This window comes from Astyanax mexicanus, chromosome 14 (assembly GCF_023375975.1).
Source record: "Astyanax mexicanus isolate ESR-SI-001 chromosome 14, AstMex3_surface, whole genome shotgun sequence".
In the NCBI taxonomy this organism is placed as follows: Eukaryota; Metazoa; Chordata; class Actinopteri; order Characiformes; family Acestrorhamphidae; genus Astyanax; species Astyanax mexicanus.
The window spans coordinates 44,449,152-44,470,844 of record NC_064421.1 but is presented as its reverse complement, the minus strand read 5'-3'; the positions used below and the strand labels follow the sequence as shown (position 1 = coordinate 44,470,844).

General features: G+C 41.4%; 1 protein-coding gene across 1 annotated transcript; it reads right to left on the bottom strand.

Moving 5' to 3' along the window:
• Positions 1 to 3,362: 3,362 nt before the first annotated feature.
• On the bottom strand, positions 3,363 to 20,826 carry sh3pxd2ab (SH3 and PX domains 2Ab). The gene is made up of 13 exons (XM_022685920.2): positions 19,893 to 20,826; positions 18,779 to 18,859; positions 18,612 to 18,687; positions 18,439 to 18,515; positions 17,918 to 18,009; positions 17,524 to 17,546; positions 13,654 to 13,794; positions 10,859 to 10,960; positions 8,846 to 8,966; positions 8,149 to 8,726; positions 7,532 to 7,581; positions 7,262 to 7,381; positions 3,363 to 6,335 (listed from the first exon to the last, which is right to left on the bottom strand). The coding sequence occupies exons 1-13, from the start codon at positions 19,962 to 19,964 to the stop codon at positions 4,839 to 4,841; spliced, it is 3,030 nt and encodes a 1,009-aa protein (XP_022541641.2). The 5' UTR covers positions 19,965 to 20,826; the 3' UTR covers positions 3,363 to 4,838.
• Positions 20,827 to 21,693: the final 867 nt, after the last annotated feature.

Here is a 21,693-nt window from a genome sequence, read left to right as displayed (position 1 = left end):
TTATTTGCAGAAAATGAGAAATGACTGAAATAACTAAAAAGATGCAGAACTTTCAGACCTCAAATAATGCAAAGAAAACAAGTTCATATTCATAAAGTTTTAAGAGTTTAAACATCAATATTTTTAGTGGAATAATCTGGTTTTTAATCACAGTTTTCATGCATATTGGCATCATGTTCTCCTCCACCAGTCTTACACACTGCTTTTGGATAACTTTATGCTGCTTTACTCCTGGTGCAAAAATTCAAGCAGTTCAGTTTGGTTTGATGGCTTGTGATCATCCATCTTCCTCTTAATTATATTCCAGATTCTTTTTTTATTTGGTAAAATCAAAGAAACTCATCATTTTAAGTGGTCTCTTATTTTTTCCCAAAGATGTGTACACACACATTTGTTTCACCTAATGAATGAATTAATTAATGCATGAATTAATTAGTGGCAACACTGTAGTTTGCTATGGCCATGCCAATAAAGCTTCTTTGAATTACATTGAGAGAAAGAAAGGGGGAGAGAGAGAGAAAGAAAGGGAAGAGATGGAGGGACAGAGAGAGAGAGGGAGACACGGCTGTGTTAACCCCTTCTATTATGTTCATTTTTCAGGAACAGCAATATTGTTCCAGGGTCAATTTTACCCAGTTCATGTTTAATTATCCAATAGATGTCTGAAACCCCCCAAAAAATCTTAACAAGCTGTGTAAATATTTAATTAATAACTCAATTACCAATTATTCTCTCAATATTTAGTGCAATGGTGTTCCTTACCTCAAACACATAAGGGTTCAATTAGGATTATTCACTCTTTTTTTATATTCAAACTTTTTTAATGTTTTACTACTTTATTACTTTTGAAAGACCAACATATAAAACATAATAGTTTTACATAACATTAAAACATAACATTGCAATTTTGTTTGGAGTTGGAGGTACATTTTTTATACGCCCTAAAGCTGCATTTTCTATTATCTGGTCTAATTGAAATAGTGAAAAGTGGAAAGCTACTCAAAAGTATGGATTTTTCACAGCATCTGAAACTCTTACTCTGGGCAAGTTCCATCAATTATTTTTTATCCTATTCTTTCACGTTTGGAAAAACAACCAAATATCCATGGCTGACTGGGTGGCTACAAAAGGTATACACACACACACACACACACACACACACACACACACACACACACACACACACAGGACTCATCAGGAGTGGCACATAACGTCACACAACAACAGAATAAAGAGTACTGTTTCATTTTGTGTGCGTGTGTGTTGGTGCTCAGCAGAGAGAAAGTAGATTATAATCTGCACGGTTTGGGGGAGAGTGCTGTATCTTCATTCTTAAAATTGTGACTAATTATCTACTTTCTAAGATTTTTTTTTATCTTATCAGAGACACAATTCTGATAGGAAGATAAGAAGATAAATCTGTTGGAGGCACATTTTTGCATATTTTTAAAAATAAAAAAGATTCAAGATTCAAGATTCAAAGAGTTTATTGTCATATGTACAGTACAGAAACGGGTTTCAGTGTACAATGAAATTCTTTCTTTGCTCTTCGCCAAGAATGCCAAATAGAAGATAGAAAAAGTGCAAAAAGAAAATACAATAAGGTTATAAATATTAAACTAATTGTCAAAGACATAAAAAAATAAAAGTTACTTAAGCAAAGAAATGTATAAAAAAAGTGCAAGTGCGAAATAATGCAGTTATGGACATTAACTATATATATTAAAAAAAGATTAACAGTAAAGTGACGGCTGCAATGTAAACATGTTGAAGTAAACTGCAGGGTTATTCCTGAGTTGTGTTCAAGAGTCTGATCGCAGGGTTATACCTGAGGTGTGTTTAGAGTCTGAAGGCAGGGTCATTCCTTAGGTGTGTTCAAGAGTCTGATGGCCGTGGGGAAGAAACTGTTCTTTAACCTGGTGGTCTTGCATTTTACACTTCTGTACCTCCGGCCTGAGGGCAGAAGTGTGAACAGTCCATGCTGGGGATGGGTGGAGTCTTTGAGGATGGATGCAGCTCTCCTGTGGACTCTGTGGTGGTAGATGCTCTGCAGGGAGGGCAGTGGAGTCCTGATGATCTGATGATACCTCCTAAAGCTGCATTTTCTATTATCTGGTCTAATTTAAAAAGTGAAAACTAGAAAGCTACTCAAAAGTATGGATTTTTCAGTGCATCTGATCAGCCTACACTGGGTACAGGATACAGGATTACCAGCCTCAGAAACCACAAGTTAACAGCTCCACAGATAAGAGCATTTTGAGTACTTTGGTTTGTTTAAAACTTAGAAGTTACTACATGATACTTTATGTGTTCCTTCACAGTCTGGATGGCTCAGAAAATGATGCGGTCTTAGTACTCCTGCAGTGTACCTGTATATTTCAGTGAGAGCACACTCCTGCAGATCACACTGCTGCTCACTAACAGTAAAATATGCATGGGCTGCTTCTTCCCTCTAGTGGTGAAACCCACATAGTACACTGGGTGCAGCTTATTCACACAGTCCACTAAAGGGACAAAAATACTGGGATACATGGACAATTCCACCGAATGGGTGCAATTTGCTTGTTGTAACTCCTAATTAAACTTATTTTTTTATATATTTAACTATTCAAAACATGTACCAGTCAATCTCAGGCAGCTTTACTTAATTTTTCTAAGCAGAAGAATCAAGTCCACTAATTCCTTTGATTTTCCCTCAAGAAAGTTTTTTTAAAGAAATGTTTCACTGCATGTTCAAATAATTCATATTATATATATATATATATATATATATATATATATATATATATATATATATATATATATATATATATATTATGTATGTATATGTATACACCGTTACAAAAAGATCAAATATACAGAAAAACTAATGAAGGAACTTAATTTTTGTCTTCCCAAAATCTTCAGGAGAACCAGCTGATGTAGCTTCCTGTTGTAGATGTGACTTCCTGTTGTAGATGTGACTTGTAGAATGTTCCAGATGTTTCAGATAGGGTAATGTGTTACTGTAACAGGACTGAGTGAAACTCAGTGACACAACTAAAATGTGTATTTTAACTTAAATATTATGGATTTATTATGAAAAAATATTTTTTAAGCATAGATGGGATGTGGAGTCACACAATAAGGCATATATATATATATATATCTTGGAAGGATTTTAATAATTATATTTCATAGTAAAGTTTATAGTTAGAGAGTAAAGACAGCTAACAATTTTTTTTTTAGTGTTCTAGGTCATTTTTAGTAATGTTTCTAATTACATGTTTTACTTAGTTTTACTTTTACTTTACCAAGGCACTTTTGCGTAAGACAAATAAAATTATGATGATAATTAAATAATTGATGAAAACCAGTCACACTTTTAACAGATTGTTATTTTATTACTTAAATGAGCAGTTAGTCAGATAATGTAAGTGTCCAGCCTGTCCAATCAAATAATAAGGTTTTTCCTATTGAACAGTACATACATTATCTGCCTAACTGTAACTGTAACATATCGCTAATGATAAACATGTTTATATAGCGTACAAGAATTTAAAATATCTGTGACAATAACATCACATCATCAACTCTAAATCAAATACATGCAAATAAACATGACACACATAATGTATTACAGTCTGTTAGAATGAGAGTGTGAATCCTTTGAGCTTTACAGAGTATTACAAAGCATTATATAGCATTTTATTGCGCCCCTCATGCTTTATTTAGTGTATTACCATCTGTCAGAATGAGAGTGTGGATAATATGAACATTATAGAGCATTATAGAGCGCCCTCTATGCTTCCTTTAGTGTATTACAGTCTGTCAGAATGAGAGTGTGGAACATATGAACACTAACAAGCATAATAGAGCGCCCCCTATGCTCCCTGTAGTGTATTACAGTCTGTCAAATTGAGAGTGTGGATCATATAAACATTCTAAAGCATTATAGAGCACCCCATAGACTTCCTATAGTGTATTACTATAATACTATTACCACTGAGAGTGTAGATCATATGAAAAATATAGGGATTTTTAGTCATGCTATACTTCATATTTCATATTGTAGTTTGTCGCCCTGCATTGAGATTTGTGAAGCTAAAACTACAACCTGGTAGGGCAGGTCAGATCACATCAAGGTTATTAAACAGCTAACATTAGCTAAATTCAGGTAAGCTAAGATCTAACATGCCCACCCTCCTTAGTATTTGCCCCCCTGTTTAATTAAACATTCTGTCCGTTTTTCAGATGATCAAACTAATTTTATTATCAGACAAAGATAACCTGAGTAAATAAAAACTGTTTTAAAACGACAATTTCATTTATTAAGGGAAAAGAATATATCCAAATCAACCTGGCCATATGTGAAAAATAAATCAGGACAGAGACGTTTTCAGGAGAGAAATCTGTGTAGATTAAAACGTTTTTTTTTTTTTTTTGCATTTTACATTTCTTACACTTATTCTTTTATTTACATTTAAATATCCAATTTAAAAACTTAAAAACTGTGATAAATCTGTTTTTTTATTGATTGACATTACTATTTCAATTTACTGCTTTTTGTATTTACTCAGGTTATCTTGGGCTGATATAACATTTTGTTTGATAAAAAAAACTAAAGAAAACAAAAAAAAGGTTAAAAAAACAAAAGAAATCTTTAAGGGGCAAATACTTTTTACATGGCACTGTATATATATATATATACACCACAGATACACCACCCTTTTATAAACATTAAGCTGATAATGCACAATAATATGTAAAATAAAAAATAAAAATAAAATAAAAATTGGTGACTTTTTCCTATTACACCCACTGCATCATTTTGCATTAAGCTCTCCTCACTTCTCCCTCTATGTCTTCTTCTCCAAGAAGTTGGAGGGCACCCAGCCCCGCCGCGTGTGAAGAGAGTCGAGGGTGCGGCAGTACCACCAACCATTAGTGTTCTTCTCGAGAACCTCCAGCCTCGTTCCTGCTGGGAATCCCATGGACTCCGTGTTGCCGCTGTAATCGGCCACCGTGACGTACTCCTCTCTCAGGTTGTTGTGGATGAGATGGGGTTTGGGCTTCACCATGGACACAGGGATGGATCGTGCAGAACCGGACTGGTCACGACGGGTCATCTGTGGACCTGGAGACTCATTCTTCCAACGAGGGCCTGGGTTCTCGTTAGCAATCGTGTTTTTGTCCTTGGTAACACTGGCATAGTCAACTGCGACACTGGCATTGTCCTTACTGTTACTGTTTCCTTCCTGGAGTCTCACTGTGCCCCCTATGGTTCCTCTGTTATTAGAACCAGTCTGCTCGGCCTTCTCTCTGTCAGATTCTCCGTTCCGTACACCCGCAATGAGTGTGTGTGTAATGGGCTCCAGAAAATAGGTGGGGACCCAGCCCTCTTGTGCTCCCCAGCGGACAAACCACCAACCACTTTGCTGCTTCTCCAGCACCTCCACGATCACACCAGCTGGCAGGCTGAGCTCACCAGGAGCGCTGTGCTGGAACTGTGCAGTGCTGCGATAAAGCTGGAGGGGCGTGGCCTCAGTCTCAGTCCTGGTGTGAAGCCGAGGGGGCGTGACTTCGGCCTTGGCACTGACAGACAGCTGAGAGGCCATGACCTCACCCTCAGCACTGACTGATAAACAGGGGCGCGTGACCTCGGCCTCTGTGTTGACTGACAGCTTAAATGTATGGGAGTCACCTAGAGAGGAGGCGGAGTCAGACAGAGACAAACCTGACGCCCGTGAGGATCTCGATTGGTTCTGGTTCTGCTGGTTTGTCGGTTTGAGGCTCTGTCTGAGGGAGCTAAAGTCTGGGTTTGAGGGTTTGGGCCGGAGGATGGGCTTAGGTTTAGATCCTTCGTCCTGCTCTTCCTGGGAAAAGGACACTGAACTGAACTCGATTGTGGGGGCGTCATACTCAGGAGGATCCCACACCGGCCTCTGGCGCCCCCTGTTGGACGAATGTGAGATTCCAGAGGTGTTGCTGTCATAGATAAACTGCTCTTCCCTACCTGGTACCTCGGCTCCCAGCCAGTAGGGGGAGGAGTGTGGGGCTTTAGCGTCTGCAGGAAGGAACGCATGCTCAGGCTCCAAACCCACTGCTGGAACATCATACTCCGGCTCCTCATACACGCAGATCTTATCGAGGGTCATGACATCAGACTCCATGCAGGGCAGTGAGGTCTGCTTTTTAATGGGCGGGGCAGGGGGCGGGACTTTTGGCCGTGTGAGGGTGCTGGTCTTTCGGCTTAGGCTGGGTTTCTTTCGCTTGTCCATGTAGGAGCACGGAGCCCAGCCTTCTTTGTCCCCAATTTGTACATACCACCAACCTCCAGAGTTCTTCTTTATGACCTACACACATATACACACATACACAAACACACACAAACTCACAATCTGTGTGATAATTATTATATCAGTATACACAGAACAGCTCTTTTTATGGTTATTTTTGAGTGGTGGTCCTGCCCTGACAGTACAGATGTGATATGACAGCTGGGATTTACAGCTGTAGGTACAGGATAAATGATAACGGTCAAATGGTACAGATAGGGTGGTATAGGTAGAAAGGCACAGGTGGGATGTATGGGACAAATGGGATGTTTAGATGGGATTCACAGGTGGGATGTACAGGTAAGACGAAACAGTTGGAATGTACAGGTAAGATGGATTAGGTGGGATGTACAGGCAAGATGTATCAGGTGGGATGTACAGGTTGGATGTACAGGTGGGATGTATGGGACAAATTGGATGTTTAGATGGGATTTACAGGTGTGTTGATACAGGTAAGATGAAACAGGTGGGATGTAAAGGTAAGAGGCATAGGGTGGGATGTACAGGTGGGATGTACAGGTAAGATGAAACAGGTGGGATGTACAGGTAAGATGAAACAGGTGGGATGTACAGGTGGGATTTACAGGTAAGACGAAACAGTTGGGATGTACAGGTAAAAGGGATCAGGTGGGATGTACAGGTGGGATGTACAGGTAAGATGAAACAGGTGGGATGTACAGGTAAGATGAAACAGGTGGAATGTACAGGTGGGATTTACAGGTAAGACGAAACAGTTGAGATGTACAGGTAAGACGAAACAGTTGGGATGTACAGGAAAGACGAAACAGTTGGGATGTACAGGTAAGAGGGATCAGGTGGGATGTACAGGTGGGACGTAAATGTTGAATGTGCAGGTAGGGTTGGGCAGGTGGGATGTGCAGGTAAGATGGAACATGTGGGATGTACAGGTGGGATGTAAAGGTGAGATGGTACAGGTGCGTTACCTCAGCTTTCTCTCCTCCACCAAAGCTGATGCCGTCACTCAGACATGAATGGAATTCAGCGATGGTGTAATACTCCACATCAACACTAGGGGCATCAGGAGGTTGTGGCAGCTGAAACCCCTGAAAAAACACAAACAATGGTTACTTCAGCCTTACAGAGAGAGACTGTATTAAATCTGATTTAAATTAAACTGAACAATACTGAATTAAACAATATTAAGCTGAACTAGACAAACTAAACAAAACTGATTTAAACTAAACTGAACTAACCAGGCTGTTTTCTCTGCGGGGCAAAGGCTTGTCTCTGATAGATGACGAACCTGAAAAAGAAAGATTATAACCATCATCACTTTCTCATTTATCACATGACCATTATTATTATAACCATCAGCGTCATCTGTACCACTACCATTGCCATTATTACCCTTACCGTCACCACAAACACCATCACCTTCACATCACCATCATCACCATTATCACTATCATCATCGTCATTACCATCTCCACCATCACCATGGTTTTGAGGTATTATTATTATTATCACCATCACCATAAGCACCAACACCATCATATCAAAAATCATCATATCAAAAATCACCATCTACCATTGACACCATTATCACATCACCCTCATCATTACCATCATCTATATCATCCCATATCTATCATCACCACATCACTATATTTATTATCACCCTCAACACCATTAGCATCGTCACCATCATCATCACTATTACCACCATCACATCATCCTGTCATCATCATCTTCATTACATCCATCATAATCACTGTTACTACCACCACTATTATTGTTATAATCATTATCATTACCATCACCATAATCATCAACATTATCACCATCACTACCACCATCACCATTATCTCACCATTTTCCACGCTGTGGAATCTCTGTGGTGTAACTCGGGCGATGGCAGGGGTGTGTGTCTTCTGCACGGCGGAGCACACACTCATCTCTGGGACAGACACACACACAGTCGTGTCCGGAGCCTCAGAAGCTGTGGTGTGTGTGTGCTGTCCCGAGCTGGAGTCGGCGTCTCTGTCGGAGTGTGTGTGTGTGCTGGTGCGGTCCACTCCAGCGTTTAGGTCATCAGTGTGTGTGTCGATGACGGCATGTGTGTTATTGATGGTGTTGTGTGTGTCATTGATAGTGATGTGTGAGATGTCCACACTGGTGTACAGCTCTTCTGTGCTCTCAGCACTAAAGTGTGAGTCGCTGTTCGTGTCACACTCTGAGTATGAGTGTGTGTCGTCTGCAGAGTATGTGTCACTGGCTGGTCTCCGGTTCAGCAGGTTGCTGATCTCCATTAGGTTTCCGATGATCTCCACCGGACCGATGGCTGACTCTTCTCCGGTCTCCACTGAGGCGGTCTGGTTACCGGGGGCAACGTCTTCCTCCACCTTCCTCAGGTAGGAAGCTGGAGCCCAGCCCTCCCTCCCCTCAGACCTGAGAGACAAGAGCAGCAGATCAGAGCAGCAGAACCGAGCGAGAAACTACTTTGGAGAGACCCTCAACATTCAAATGAAACCACCAGGATCTGTACAGATCAGGAGAACAGTATTTACCGTATGAACCACCAGCCCTCCTGATTCTTCTGGATGACCTCCACAGTGACCCCGCGCTCAAACCCCAGCTCATCCCGACCCGAACTGCTGTAGGCCTGGACTGTCACATAGCGACCTGCACCTACGACCATACGAGAGAGTTAGAGGGTGTTGTTTTGAGTGTGTTTGTGTGTTAGTGTGGTTTTAGGTGTGTTTCTAAGTGTGTTTCTGGGTTGTGACTGTGTTTGTAAGTTGTTGTGGTTGTGGGTTGTTGTGGGTTTGTTTAGGATGTGGTTGTTGTTTGTGTGGTTTTGGGTGTGGTTATAAGTGCGTTTGTAGTTGTGGGTGTGTTTTAAGGTGTGGTTGTTGTTGGTGTGGATTTGGGTGTGCTTCTTAGTGTGTTTGTGAGTTGTTGTGATTATGAGTGCGGTTATGAGTGTGGCTGTGGGCATGTTTTTGGGTGTTTTTCCAAGTGTGATTGTGAGTTGTTGTTGATGTGGTTTTGGGTGTGTTTCTAAGTGTGTTTGTGGGCTGTTGTGGTTGTGTTTTAGTGTGTGGTTCTTGTTGGTGTGGTTTTGGTTGTGTTTCTAAGTGGGTGGGTGTGGTTTAGAGTGTGGTGGTTGTTGTTGTGGTTTTGAGTGTGTTTCTAAGTGTGTTAGTGGGTGTTGGGGTTGTGTTTTAGTGTGTGGTTCTTCTAAGTGTGGTTTTGGGTGTTTGTGGGTTGTTGTGCTTCTAAGTGTGGTTTTTGGTGTGTTTTGGGGTGTAGTTGTTGTTGGTGTGGTTTTGGGTGTGCTTCTAAGTGTGTTTTGGGGTGTGCTTGTGGGTTGTTGTGGTTGTGGGTGTAGCTGTGGTGTGTTTTAGGTGTGGTTGCTGTTGGTGTAGTTTTGGGTGTGCTTCTAAGTGTGTTTTGGGGTGTGGTTGTTGGGATTTTGGGTGTGTTTCTAAGTGTGTTTGTGGGTGTGTTTTAAGGGTGTGGTTGTTAGGATTTTGGGTGTGCTTCTAAGTGTGTTTGTGGGTGTGTTTTGGGGTGTGGTTGTTGGGATTTTGGGTGTGTTTCTAAGTGTATTTGTGGGTGTGTTTTAGGGTGTGGTTGTTGGGATTTTGGGTGTGTTTCTAAGTGTGTTTGTGGGTGTGTTTTAGGGTGTGGTTGTTGGGATTTTGGGTGTGTTTCTAAGTGTGTTTGTGGGTGTGTTTTAGGGTGTGGTTGTTGTTGGTGTGCTTCTAAGTGTGTTTGTGGGTGTGTTTTTTGGGGTGTGGTTGTTGGGATTTTGGGTGTGTTTCTAAGTGTGTTTGTGAGTTGTTGTGGGTGTGGTTCTATGTATGATTGTGAGTTAGTTTGTGGTGTTGGGGCATCACTAGTGATGGGGGATAAACAGCTGAGAAGAAGCTGAATGAGTGGGACAATTGGTAGTCCCAAGATAACTTGGTATAAAAAATGCTGATAACATAGTAATTACACAGCACTTCAATAGGTCATCCATTCTTGTGAGTTCAGTTCAGGTAAGTTCAGGTAGGTTCAGGAAAGTTTAGCTGTATTTAGCTTTGTGGTTTTGGATTATTTGCCAACAGAGCGCTCTAATCATGCCGTCCTGCAACTTAATAGTTCCTCATGGAACGTTTTAGACTTACTAGGTCAGAGAAGTCCAGCAGGAGAGCGGGGAGATCATGTGATCAGAGTTTTCTGCTGAGGAGGTGAAGAGATGCAAAACTCAACTGTTCCACACACTCAGCACAACGTTTTCTCTCTCTCTCTCTCTCTCTCTTTCTCTCCCTCTCTCTCTTTCTCTCTCCAGTTTATGTAAGTAGTAGAGGTGGTCTGGCGCAAGAGCTGGAAAAATCAGAGACTTCTGCCTAAAACATAAAAACAGTTTAACAGCCCAGCGCCTGAGTGCCTGCTGTGTGTGTGTGTGTGTGTGTGTGTGGGTGTGTGTGTGTATTCCATGGCTGAAATTGATCTGCTTGCACAGTTGTTTATTAAGCTGAATAGTAAAAAATAAACAGTTTATAAGATAACTGATCTCTGATCATCCTTACTGTTTCCTTTTTTTGTTCTGCGTTCTTTTTGTTCTGCAAGAGAGATGAGGTACGTAGCTGGAACCCAGCCTTGTTCTTCTGCCGTACTCACAAACCACCATCCTGCAGATCAGAGAAAACAACAAGCCCATTAAAGAAAAGTGGTGTACTCAATGGTGTTACAAAGCTGAAAGTGCAGGGTGTTACAGTGCTGGGTGAAGGCGGTTACAATACTTAGTAAAAGTTGATATATGCTTATAGAGGGGAAGTTACAGTGATGATAGTGCAGGGTGTTACAGAAAGGATATTGGGGGTTACAGTGTTGAGTGAAACGTGTTACAAAATTGAGTTAAGGTTATATAGTGCTAATAATGCAGGGTGTTACAGAGCTAAGTGATATTAGATGTTACAGTGCTGAATAAAAGGTTATATAATGCTGATATTGGAGGGTGTTGCAGAGCTGATATTGGGTGTTACAGTGCTGATTAAAGAGTTATATAGTGCTAATAGTGCAGGGTGTTACAGAGCTGACATTGGGTGTTACAGTGCTGAGTAAAGGGTTGTATAGTGCTGATCGTGGAGGGTGTTACAGAGCTGACATTGGGTGTTACAGTACTGAGTGATATTGAACGTTACAGTGCTGAGTAAAAAGTTATATAATGCTGATATTGGAGGGTGTTACAGAGCTGAGTGATACTGGATGTTACAGTGCTGAGTAAAAGGTTATATAATGCTGATATTGGAGGGGGTTATAGAGCTGATATTGGATGTTACAGTGCTGAGTAAAAGGTTATATAATGCTGATAGTGGACAGGGTTACAGAGCTGATATTGGATGTTACAGTGCTGAGTGATATATGATGTTACAGTGCTGAGTAAAAGGTTTTATAATGCTGATATTGAAGGGTGTTACAGAGCTGATATTGGATGTTACAGTGCTGAATAAAAGGTTATATCATTCTGATAATGGAGGGTGTTACAGAGCTGATATTGGGTGTTACAATGCTGAGTAAAAGGTTATATAATGCTAATACTGGAGGGGGTTATAGAGCTGATATTGGGTGTTACAGTGCTGATTGAGATGTGTTACAGTGCTGAGAGAAGGGTGATAAAAAGGTGAGTGATATTAATCATGTCAGCAAATAGCAAATTGAATTGAACTGAGAGAGAAAGCGATAGAGAGATCATGAAAGAGGGGAGAGAGGGAGGTGAACAGTTGGGGTTTATAATGACGCTCAGCATTCCTCTACTGATGGGTTTACCATTTGCTCAGCCATTACTCCTGCCTTCACCCCAGAAAACCCAATACCTACCCAGTTCTGCACCACTACTGTACTCTACTATACTAAACTCTACAGTACTCTTCTGCATACCGCTGTTCTATATTATACTTACCCATGTGTGGACAAAATTGTTGGTACTCCTCGTTTAATTAAAGAAAAACCCACAATGATCACAGAAATAACTTGAATCTGACAAAAGTAATAATAAATATATTTTTATGAAAATGAACAAATGAAAGTCAGCCATTGCTTTTTTTAACCATGCTTCAACAGAACTATTTTAAAAAATAAACTCATAAAACAGGCCTGAACAGAAATGATGGTACCATTTACTTAATATTTTGTTGTGGGTTTGAAGGGTGCCTTGTCCAGACGGCATGTTACAGCTCTTTCCAAAGATGCTCAATAGGATTCAGGTCAGGGCTCGTTGAAGTCTACTTCAGAATAGTTCATAGTTTTCCTCTTAGACATTCTTGGGTGTTTAAGCTGTGTTTTTTGGGTCATTGTCCTGTTGCAAGACCCGTAACCTGTGACTGCTGTTTGAGTTGTATGGGACTTTGGGGAGCTTCAGGGCGATGATCATTGATGTCATTAATGTTATGGTTGATTCCCTCCACTCTCCTCCCATCTATGTGTTTTTTTTTTCTCAAGCGCATTATTTTGTTTTTGTTAGGACATTACCTGTTAAGTACATTCAGTGAAGGTTAATGAGAGTCAGCAAAGATCAGTGGTGGCAAGTAAAAATCAGTGAGGGCCACTGAGTGCTACTGTGAGTTAGTGAGAGCCACTATGTGTCAATAAGGGCCACTGAGGTCTACTGAGCGTCAGTGAGGACCACTGTGGGCTACTGGGGGTCAGTAAGAGCCACACAGAACTACTGAGTGTCAATGAGGGGTACTGTCAGTGAGGGCCACTGAAGGCTATTGCCAGTGAGGACCATGGAAGAATAATGGAGAGCCACTAAGGGCTACTGAGGGTCATTTAAGATCATTAAGGGTCTTCTCTTGGTCAGTGAGAGCTACTGTGGGTCAGTGATGGCTATTGTGGGTCAGTGAGGGCTACTGAGGGTCATTGAGGGCCACTAAGGACCACAGAGGGTCAGTAAAGTCCTTTCAGGGGCTACTGTGTGTCAGTGAGGGCTACTATGTATCTGTGAAGGCCATTTAGGTCAGTGAGCTACAAAGGGGTACTTTCAGTGAGGGCCACTGAAGGCTGTTGTCATTGAGGGCAATAGAAGAATACTGGAAGTCAGTGAGGGCCACTGAAGGCAACGTAGGGTCATTTAAAATCATTAAGGGTCTACTGTGGGTATGTGAGGGTCACTGTAGATCACTGAGAGCCACTCAGGTCTACCAACTATCAGTAAGGGCCATTAAGAGCCACTAAGGGGCCAGTAAAGGCCAACTGAGGTCTACTGTGGTTCAGTGCCAGCCACTAAAGGACACTGAGGTTCAGAAAAGGCCATTAAGGCCTTCTGAGGGCCGGGGAGGGTCCTTTGGGGGCCACTAATGGCCGGTTATGGTCCAGGACTCACCTGTGTCGTTCTTCTCGATCACCTCAACCCTCTCTCCTGCTCGCAGGCTGATCTCTGTGTTCTCCTGCCGCTGATAATCTGCTGCCACCACAAACACACACAAACATTCGTCTCCGCTCATGGCGTCCCCGCACTCCACCCCTGAGGATGATGGGAAAAAACAGGCCGTGAACCAGCTGCCCCCCCGTCCACGACCCCCCACACCACGGCGTGCCATTTGTGGATGCTAGCAGAGTCGCAGCCAATCAGGGCACAGCGTGAGGTCAGTTCATCATCTTGATCTACAAAGGTCGCAATCCCAAAGGTATCTATCTGAAGATGCTCTCCTGTACGAGCTAAGAGGTCCAATCACAGCGCCTGCAGGTAAGATCCGTCCTGCCTGAAGCAGCACTAAGAGTTTAGATCCTTTAGGTCCAACCAGCAAACTCCTCCAAGAAACTGCAGGACCTTCTCTTCCACGTAAAGCGAGAGAAAGAGAGTAGGAATGAAAGAGGGGAGTAGAAGTCTGGAGAGAATGAGTGCAGAATGGAGAGAAAGAGGGGGTAGAGATAGAGAGAGTGTGTGAGAGAGTGATAGAGAGAGAGAGAAAGAGAGAGAGAGAGAGAGAGAGCAGTGCAGTGTTAGCAGAAACTCTCCTCTGGAAAATAAACGAAACAGCAAAAGTTAAGGGGGCTGGGCAGAGAAAGAGAGAGAGAGAGTATCTGCCAATCAAGCTTGACTCCACCCCTTTAACTAAACCTAAACAAAAACATATGTGCAGCATGAAAATGAACAAACATTCACATTCTCTCTCTCTCTCTCTCTTTCTCTGTCTCTCTCACACACACACACACACACACACACACACACGCCGCACACACACTGCAGATGGGCGAGTGTTTGGAAACTTTAATTCTCCATCTCAAATTTCTCCTCTTTCTCTCTCTCTCTTTCTTTCTTTTGCGCTCTATCCCTCTCTTTCTCTTTTTCTCTCCCTCTCTCTCATCACACTGAACCCATTTCCTTTCTGCCACGTCAGCGGCCCCCAAACGCAACCCCCCCCACCCCCCCACCCCCAAAACACACACACACACACACACACACACACACAGAGTTCTGCTATTCTTCTGAATTAAAGCCCAGACTGGGGTTTAACCCTTGAACTGCAGGTTATTAATCAGTTACAAATATTGACATTAATACTACTGATTGATCAGTTTCTTCACTGAAGATAATCATTAAAGAGGTTCTTCTCTTTACCTTTTTAATGTTTAATGTTCCACCTTTAAATCAGCTGCAGTTACATTCACACAGTATCATTCTTTAATTCTGAGGCTCCAGAATGTAAACATCCATATAAAACCAACACCACCCCAACCACAACCTCACCAGGTGGGGTAGTTGGGGCAAATCCAGTCCCTGACTGTATAAATCCACCCTAAGCAGCTGGATGAGCCCCCTCTGCAGTGTGGGGAGCTCTGATGGTTTGGCTGAACTCTCGCTGCAATGGGTTTAATGGGTTAATCCTGGTATGTGCAGATCTCTCCTGTGGCTTTTACAAGGAAACTTCTACTGCTGTAAAACCAGCATGTTTAACACACTCACACACACATGCACAGTAAAGTAGGCCAGTGTAGTATCTGAGGCAGCATTAAGCAGAGTTAGATAAAAGGTTCTACATTATTCAGAAAAAAAATATTTTAATGTAAGCATCCAAATGGTTCATTGAGGCTTAATGGTTCTCCATCATGCAGAACGAGATCAGATACACTTAATCTGATACTGCAGTAAAAACAAGCCCCACTTCTAGTCCAAAAAAAAAATAGTTGCACCAAGAGGGAAGTGTTGGAGTGCAGTGCTATTTGGAAGAAAGATAAAATTTAACAGGAACAATAAATGATATGGACAGTATTTATTGAACTAAACATATAGAAGTAGTGTCTCCAGAGACCTTTTTTAATCATGAGACCGGTCATTGTCCACTGTATGGATGAGATTTCTGGTAACATTTATAATTTTGCCCGTTAAAGGCAGTCGTCGTAATGGTCTTTTAGCCGTCTGCCCATGGTGCTGGCACTAATGCTGGCATGACTCATGGAGAGCATCACTGCTCACTAAATGTCTGCAATTACAGTGGTATGAAAAAGTTTGGGAACCCCCTGATAACTTTTCTTATGTTCCTTAATAAATCATTGGTTGTTCAGATCAGCAATTTCAGTTAAATACTGTATATCATATAGCAGATGAACACAGTGATATTTGAGATGTGAAATAAAGTTTATAGGATTTACAGAACATATGCACTAATTGATTAAACTAAATTAGGCAGAAATAACAGCCTCTAAACACTTATAGCTTCCAATATGAGTTTGGCTTTTCTGGTTGAAGTTATTTTGGATCATTCTTCTTTAAAAAAACTGAGCACGAACAGCCGGCTTTAAATCACACCACAGATTTACAATAATATTCAGGTCTGGGGACTGAGATGATCTGAGATGATCATTCCAGAACGTTATTCTTGTTCCTCTGCATGATTTAATACTTAGTAGATTTTGAGCAGAGTTTAGTGTTTATGGTCATTGTCTTGTTGAAGTATCCAGCCCCGGTGCTTTAACTTCAACTTTCTCACTGATTCTTCAAACACTGTTCTCAAGAATCCAGTACAAGATTCCAGTACCTGCACTGATCACACAGCCCCACAGCATGATGGAACCACCACCAAATTTTACTGTGTGGAGGAGTAAAGTGTTTATCTTGGAATGCTGTTTTCTTTTCCCTCCATGCATAAATAACCTCCCTCCAAATAACTAAATTTTATCAGTTTCATCAGTCCACAGAATCTTATTCCAAAGTGAAGCTGGTTTGTTCAAATGTGCTTTAGCTTTAGCATACCTCAAGCGACTCTGTTTGTGGCGTGTGCTCAGAAAAGGCTTTTTCTGCATTACTCTCCCATACAGCCTCTCCTTGTGTAAAGTGTGCTGAATAGTGAATAGTGAACGATGCACAGTGACTCCATCTGCAGTAAGATGATGATGATGATGGGTTGACTATGACTGTTCTCACCATCCTTCTCCTCTGCTTATCTAAGATTTTACTTGTTCTGCCGCTTCAGGTCTTATCTAGAACTGTGTCTGTGGTTCTTCCATTTCCTCACTCTGTTCCTCACAGTGGAAACTGCAGCTGAAATCTCTGAGAAAGCTTTTTCTATCCTTCCTCTAAACCATGATGTTGAACAATCTTTGTTTTTTGGTCATTTGAGAGTTTTGTGTTTTGAGGCTCTCATGTTACCGCTCTTCAGAGAAGATGCAAAGAGAAGAAAAAACTTGCAGTTGGCCACCTTAACTCATAATTGAATTCAGCTGTGTATGTAGGTCAAGGGTCAATGAGCTTACCAAACTAATTTTGTGTATCAGTATTTAGTGGCAAAGGTATTTAAATCAATAAAACGAGAAGGGTGCCCAAATGTATGCACGTCTAATTTAGTTTAAAACATCATTGCACACTTTCTGTAAATCCTATAAACTTAATTTCACTTATCTGCTATATGATATTTTTTTATATTTATATTTATTATATTTATGATATATATATTGCTGATCTGAACAACCAATAATTTCTAAAGGAAAATCATGAAAATTATCATGGATGCCCAAACTTTTTATACCACTGTTTGGCTGTTCTGGTCACTGTTCTGGTCACTCAGCACATGTGGTTTGCATGTTGTTCCAACTGCTCAGATTGCTTTTAAACCTTTCCCTTATTTAGTCAGACAGTAATAGCAATAACGCCTGTCCATGTCACATACAAGGCTAAATCTTAAATCTACCCATTTGTATAGTATTAAACTTGTTGTGTGAAGTGTGTGTGTGTGTGTGTGTATGTGTGTGTTACCTGGTGTGAGGAATGAGGAGTCCCTGTTAAAACGTGAACAAACACACACATACACACTGGTTACACAATAGCACATTGCCACCTAGGGGTACATAATAGATAATGCATTTGTGTCAGAATCTGTGTATTAGGTGGGTTCCAGGTGGGCATGTGCTTGTGCTTTCCAAATGGGCCCAATCATTGCAAACCAAGTTAATCTAACATGAATCCCATCTAGACCTCATATACAGTGTAGGACCCAAATGTGACCCTTGTTTAACCCCTCCTGTTCCCATTTCTGACCCTGGTGGGCATCCATATGTGGGGCAGCAAAAGCTTTCTGGCTCCAGTTAGGCTACCCTTACAGAGCCAATGGGTGTGTGTTATCTGGGTAGAGTATGTGTGTGTGTCTTACTCTTTTGGGGGGTTGAGATCTTCTGGTTTGGGCTCAAAAAACTTCAGCACCTCTTCACTCTGAGAGATACGAGGAGGCAATCTCACCAAAGCCTGAGAGAGAGAGAGAGAGAGAGAGAGAGAGAGAGAGAGAGAGAGAGAAAGAGAGAGAGAGAGAGAGAGATTGAGAGCATTCCTCCGTGTTGTACTGTTGGACAGCATTAGCGCTAACCATGGCTAGTCTTAGTGGAAATCTACAAATATAATCTTTCTGTAAATAAATAGAAGCACTTTACTCCCAAATAAACAATTTTCAGAAATCTGAAATCTGTGTAGATTAACATCCAGCGCTTTTTTAAGAATTACAGTTTTGTTTATTTAGATTTACAGGTCTTGCCACCTAGCTGTGAGACCTGCTGAATTAGAAGGAAAACATGGCGACACCCCTGTTCCTTACTAGTGTTGCTTAATGTGCATTATAATTCAGTTTGCCTTATTGTGTGGTGTGTGTGTGTGTGTTTTCTGTGTGTGTTTGTGTGTTACCTGGCAGTAATTATCCAGGTGTTTGAGTCGCCTCACTGCTACATCTCTGACCTGACTGCGGCCAAACACAACTTTACCTGAAACACAAACACACACACACACACACACACATAATCACACTTGCTGGATACAATAGATTAAATGTTTGTGTGTGTGTGTGTGTGTGTGTGTACCTGGTAATAAGGGTATGATTCTGTGTTTGGGGTCTCTCTCTCCCCCCTCCTCTGGAAACAAATCCAGTAGCTTCATCTGTATCACAACAAACACTGTAACACACATACACACCCACATGCAAATCCACACACATACAAACACACAAACACAAATACACACTGTGTACCTGTAGGTTGAAGAAGTGATTGTATCTCCTGTAGAGCAGCTGTGAGCTGGAATCTGAATACAGCACTGAGATGATAAACACCTGCACAGGTAAACAACCACATAAATACCTGCACAGGTAAACAACAACATAAATACCTGCACAGGTAAACAACAACATAAACACCTATACAAGTAAACAGGCACAATGTAAACACAATGTAAGCATGAGTTAACAATACCTATACATGTAAATACTACATAAATACCTTGACAGGTAAAGACAGCATAAACATTTACACAGGTAAATAACATAAACACCTACGCAGAGGCATGTTTTGTTAAAGCATCGTTGTAAACTATGAAGCTGCAGATATACACTGCATGAACAAAAAAGGTCACTACCTGGATTTAACTAAGCAAATAGGTAAGATAATTACTGCATGGGTCATTATGTTTCATCTGGCAACAAGTTATTTAAGTTATTTACACCTGCACAGGTAAATAGCAACATAAGCATTAACGCCTACACAGGTAAACAGCAACATAAGCATAAACACCTGCACATATAAACATCAACATAAGCATAACCACCTGCAAAGGTAAATAGCAACAGAAGCATAAACACCTGCACAGGTAAATAGCAACAGAAGCAAAAACACCTACACAGGTAAACATCAACATAAGCATAACCACCTGCACAGGTAAATAGCAACAGAAGCATAAAAACCTGCACAGGTAAACACCTGCACAAGTAAACAAAAACATATACACATGCACAGATAAACAACAACATAAACATCTAAATAATAACAACAACAACAACAACAAAAACACCCACATGCGCACACCCGTGCTCTCTCTGCCCCCTGCTGACAGCTCAGTGGTGCTGCAGGTCGGTGTGAGGCTGGGTTTGATCTGTGTTTAAACTCTTTTATATAATAAACACTGATAATGTTATTAATATTATTATTAAAACAGAAATGTTGTTTACTGATCAATACTGCAGTCAGAGAAGACGTCTGCAGATAATCTGCCCATAAAAGATCAGGAAGTTATTCAGTCTGAGGGGGGGTTTAGGGGTTCCCTCGTTCCTCGACTGGTCTACAAGCTGAGAATATGGAACAGTTACTCACGTAGTGTTTGGAAGGGTTTCTTCTTTTCTGAACGTCCACCACACTGACCGCCGCCACGCTCCGAGGCTGCATGCTGGCAGAGTGGGAAGGGCAGGTCAGGTGAGCACAGGCCTGGAGCTCAGCTGGGTCTGAAGGGTTCTCTCTGTGTTATGAGGAACAGCGCTGGACGCAGATCTCCTCGCTCTGGAGTGTGTGTGTGTGTGTGTGTGTGCTTTGTTTCCAGAGGCGGTGCTGCAGACTGGAAGAACTCCAGCTACAACAGCTGGACACCAGAAAGGGTGTGGATGGAGGAGTGTAGAGTGTCTGAACCTCTATTAGAAGTTCTGTTTCAGAAAGACAGAAACAGTAGATAATAAAAATGCTTCCTACATCTTTGTTCAGACTGTCTGGAGGTTTCTGCATGTTCTAGTGCTCATGATTATGGCTTCAGAAAATTTGAATCCTATATACAGTAAGACCAATTGGTACCCTTGGAAGTGTCCTGCTGGAAAATGAAATTCGCATCTACATGAAAGTTGTCAGCAGACAACTGTCCTCATTTCTCATGCTCAATCCTAACTCTCTAACTTCTACTGTCCTCATTTCTCACTCTCAATCCTCACTAACTTCTACACTCCTCACTCCCTCACATTCACTTCTCACTCTTTCACTCCTTCTTTAGTCCCTCGCTCACAGTCCTCACTTTCTGACTTCTGCACCCCTTCTCTCTCTCACTCCTCAGTCTCTTATTTCTCACTGCCTTACTCTCTCACTCTTCTGTCACTTCCTTACTGTTTACCGGTTCTCCTCACTCTCTTACTCTTTACCGTCTCATTCCCTCATGTGTCACATCTCACCCTTTCACTTCTTATTCCCTTAACCCATCACTCACCACTCCTTCACTTTATTACTCCCCCACCCTCATATTTCTCACTTTCTCACTCTTTACTTGCTCACTTTCTTACTCCTTACTTTCTCTCACTCCTTGGGTGTCACTCTTTACGCTCTGAATCCTCACTCATCTCTTACTTCCTCATTCAGTCACTTCTCACTCTCTTTCTCCTGACTTTCTCACTCCTTACTCTCTCTCACTCCTTGGGTGTCACTCTTTACCCTCTGAATCCTCACTCTTCTCTTACTTCCTCACTCAGTGATTTCTCACTCTCTTTCTCCTCGCTTTCTCACTCTTTACTCTTTCTCACTCCTTGGGTGCATTTTTCCCTACCTCCTCTTCTCTGTGACCTGGAAACAGTTTCTGTGACTCCATCTGGCCGCCTGTCTGAATACTGGAGGAAATGAAAGAAGATGCTTACTCCTTAAAATTTTCTTTGGATGTGGTTTTCATTGGACGATAAACAAGAGTATACAACACTGGAATTATTTCAGGATTCTGGATTGGTACTGTAAGCTTACCAACTAAACCTAGTAAATGAAAAAAACAATGTGTTTTTTTTAGCAAAAAGCTAAAAACATAGAACGAAAAAAACATGGCATTAATTAATGAACAGCTGTATTAATATATTATATGTGCTGGCTCTGTGCAGCAGCTGTGATTGGTTGAGCAGTGTTATATGGTGCTGAAAGTAAGTGTTGTGATTGGCTCAGTTTATTAGCAGTATTAGCAGTTTTATATCTGAAAAAGGTTAGTTGTCTCATTTCTACTCTATTTTATTCCTACTACTCCTTTCCTTCTCCATTCTTCCACCATCTACTGGGGGAGGAGAGCAGCAGCAGCAGAATAAGTTTCTGATCCACCCCTGAACTCCTCCCTTCTTAATGAATCGATGAGTAAATAACCCCGCCTGTTTTGGGGGTGTGTTGT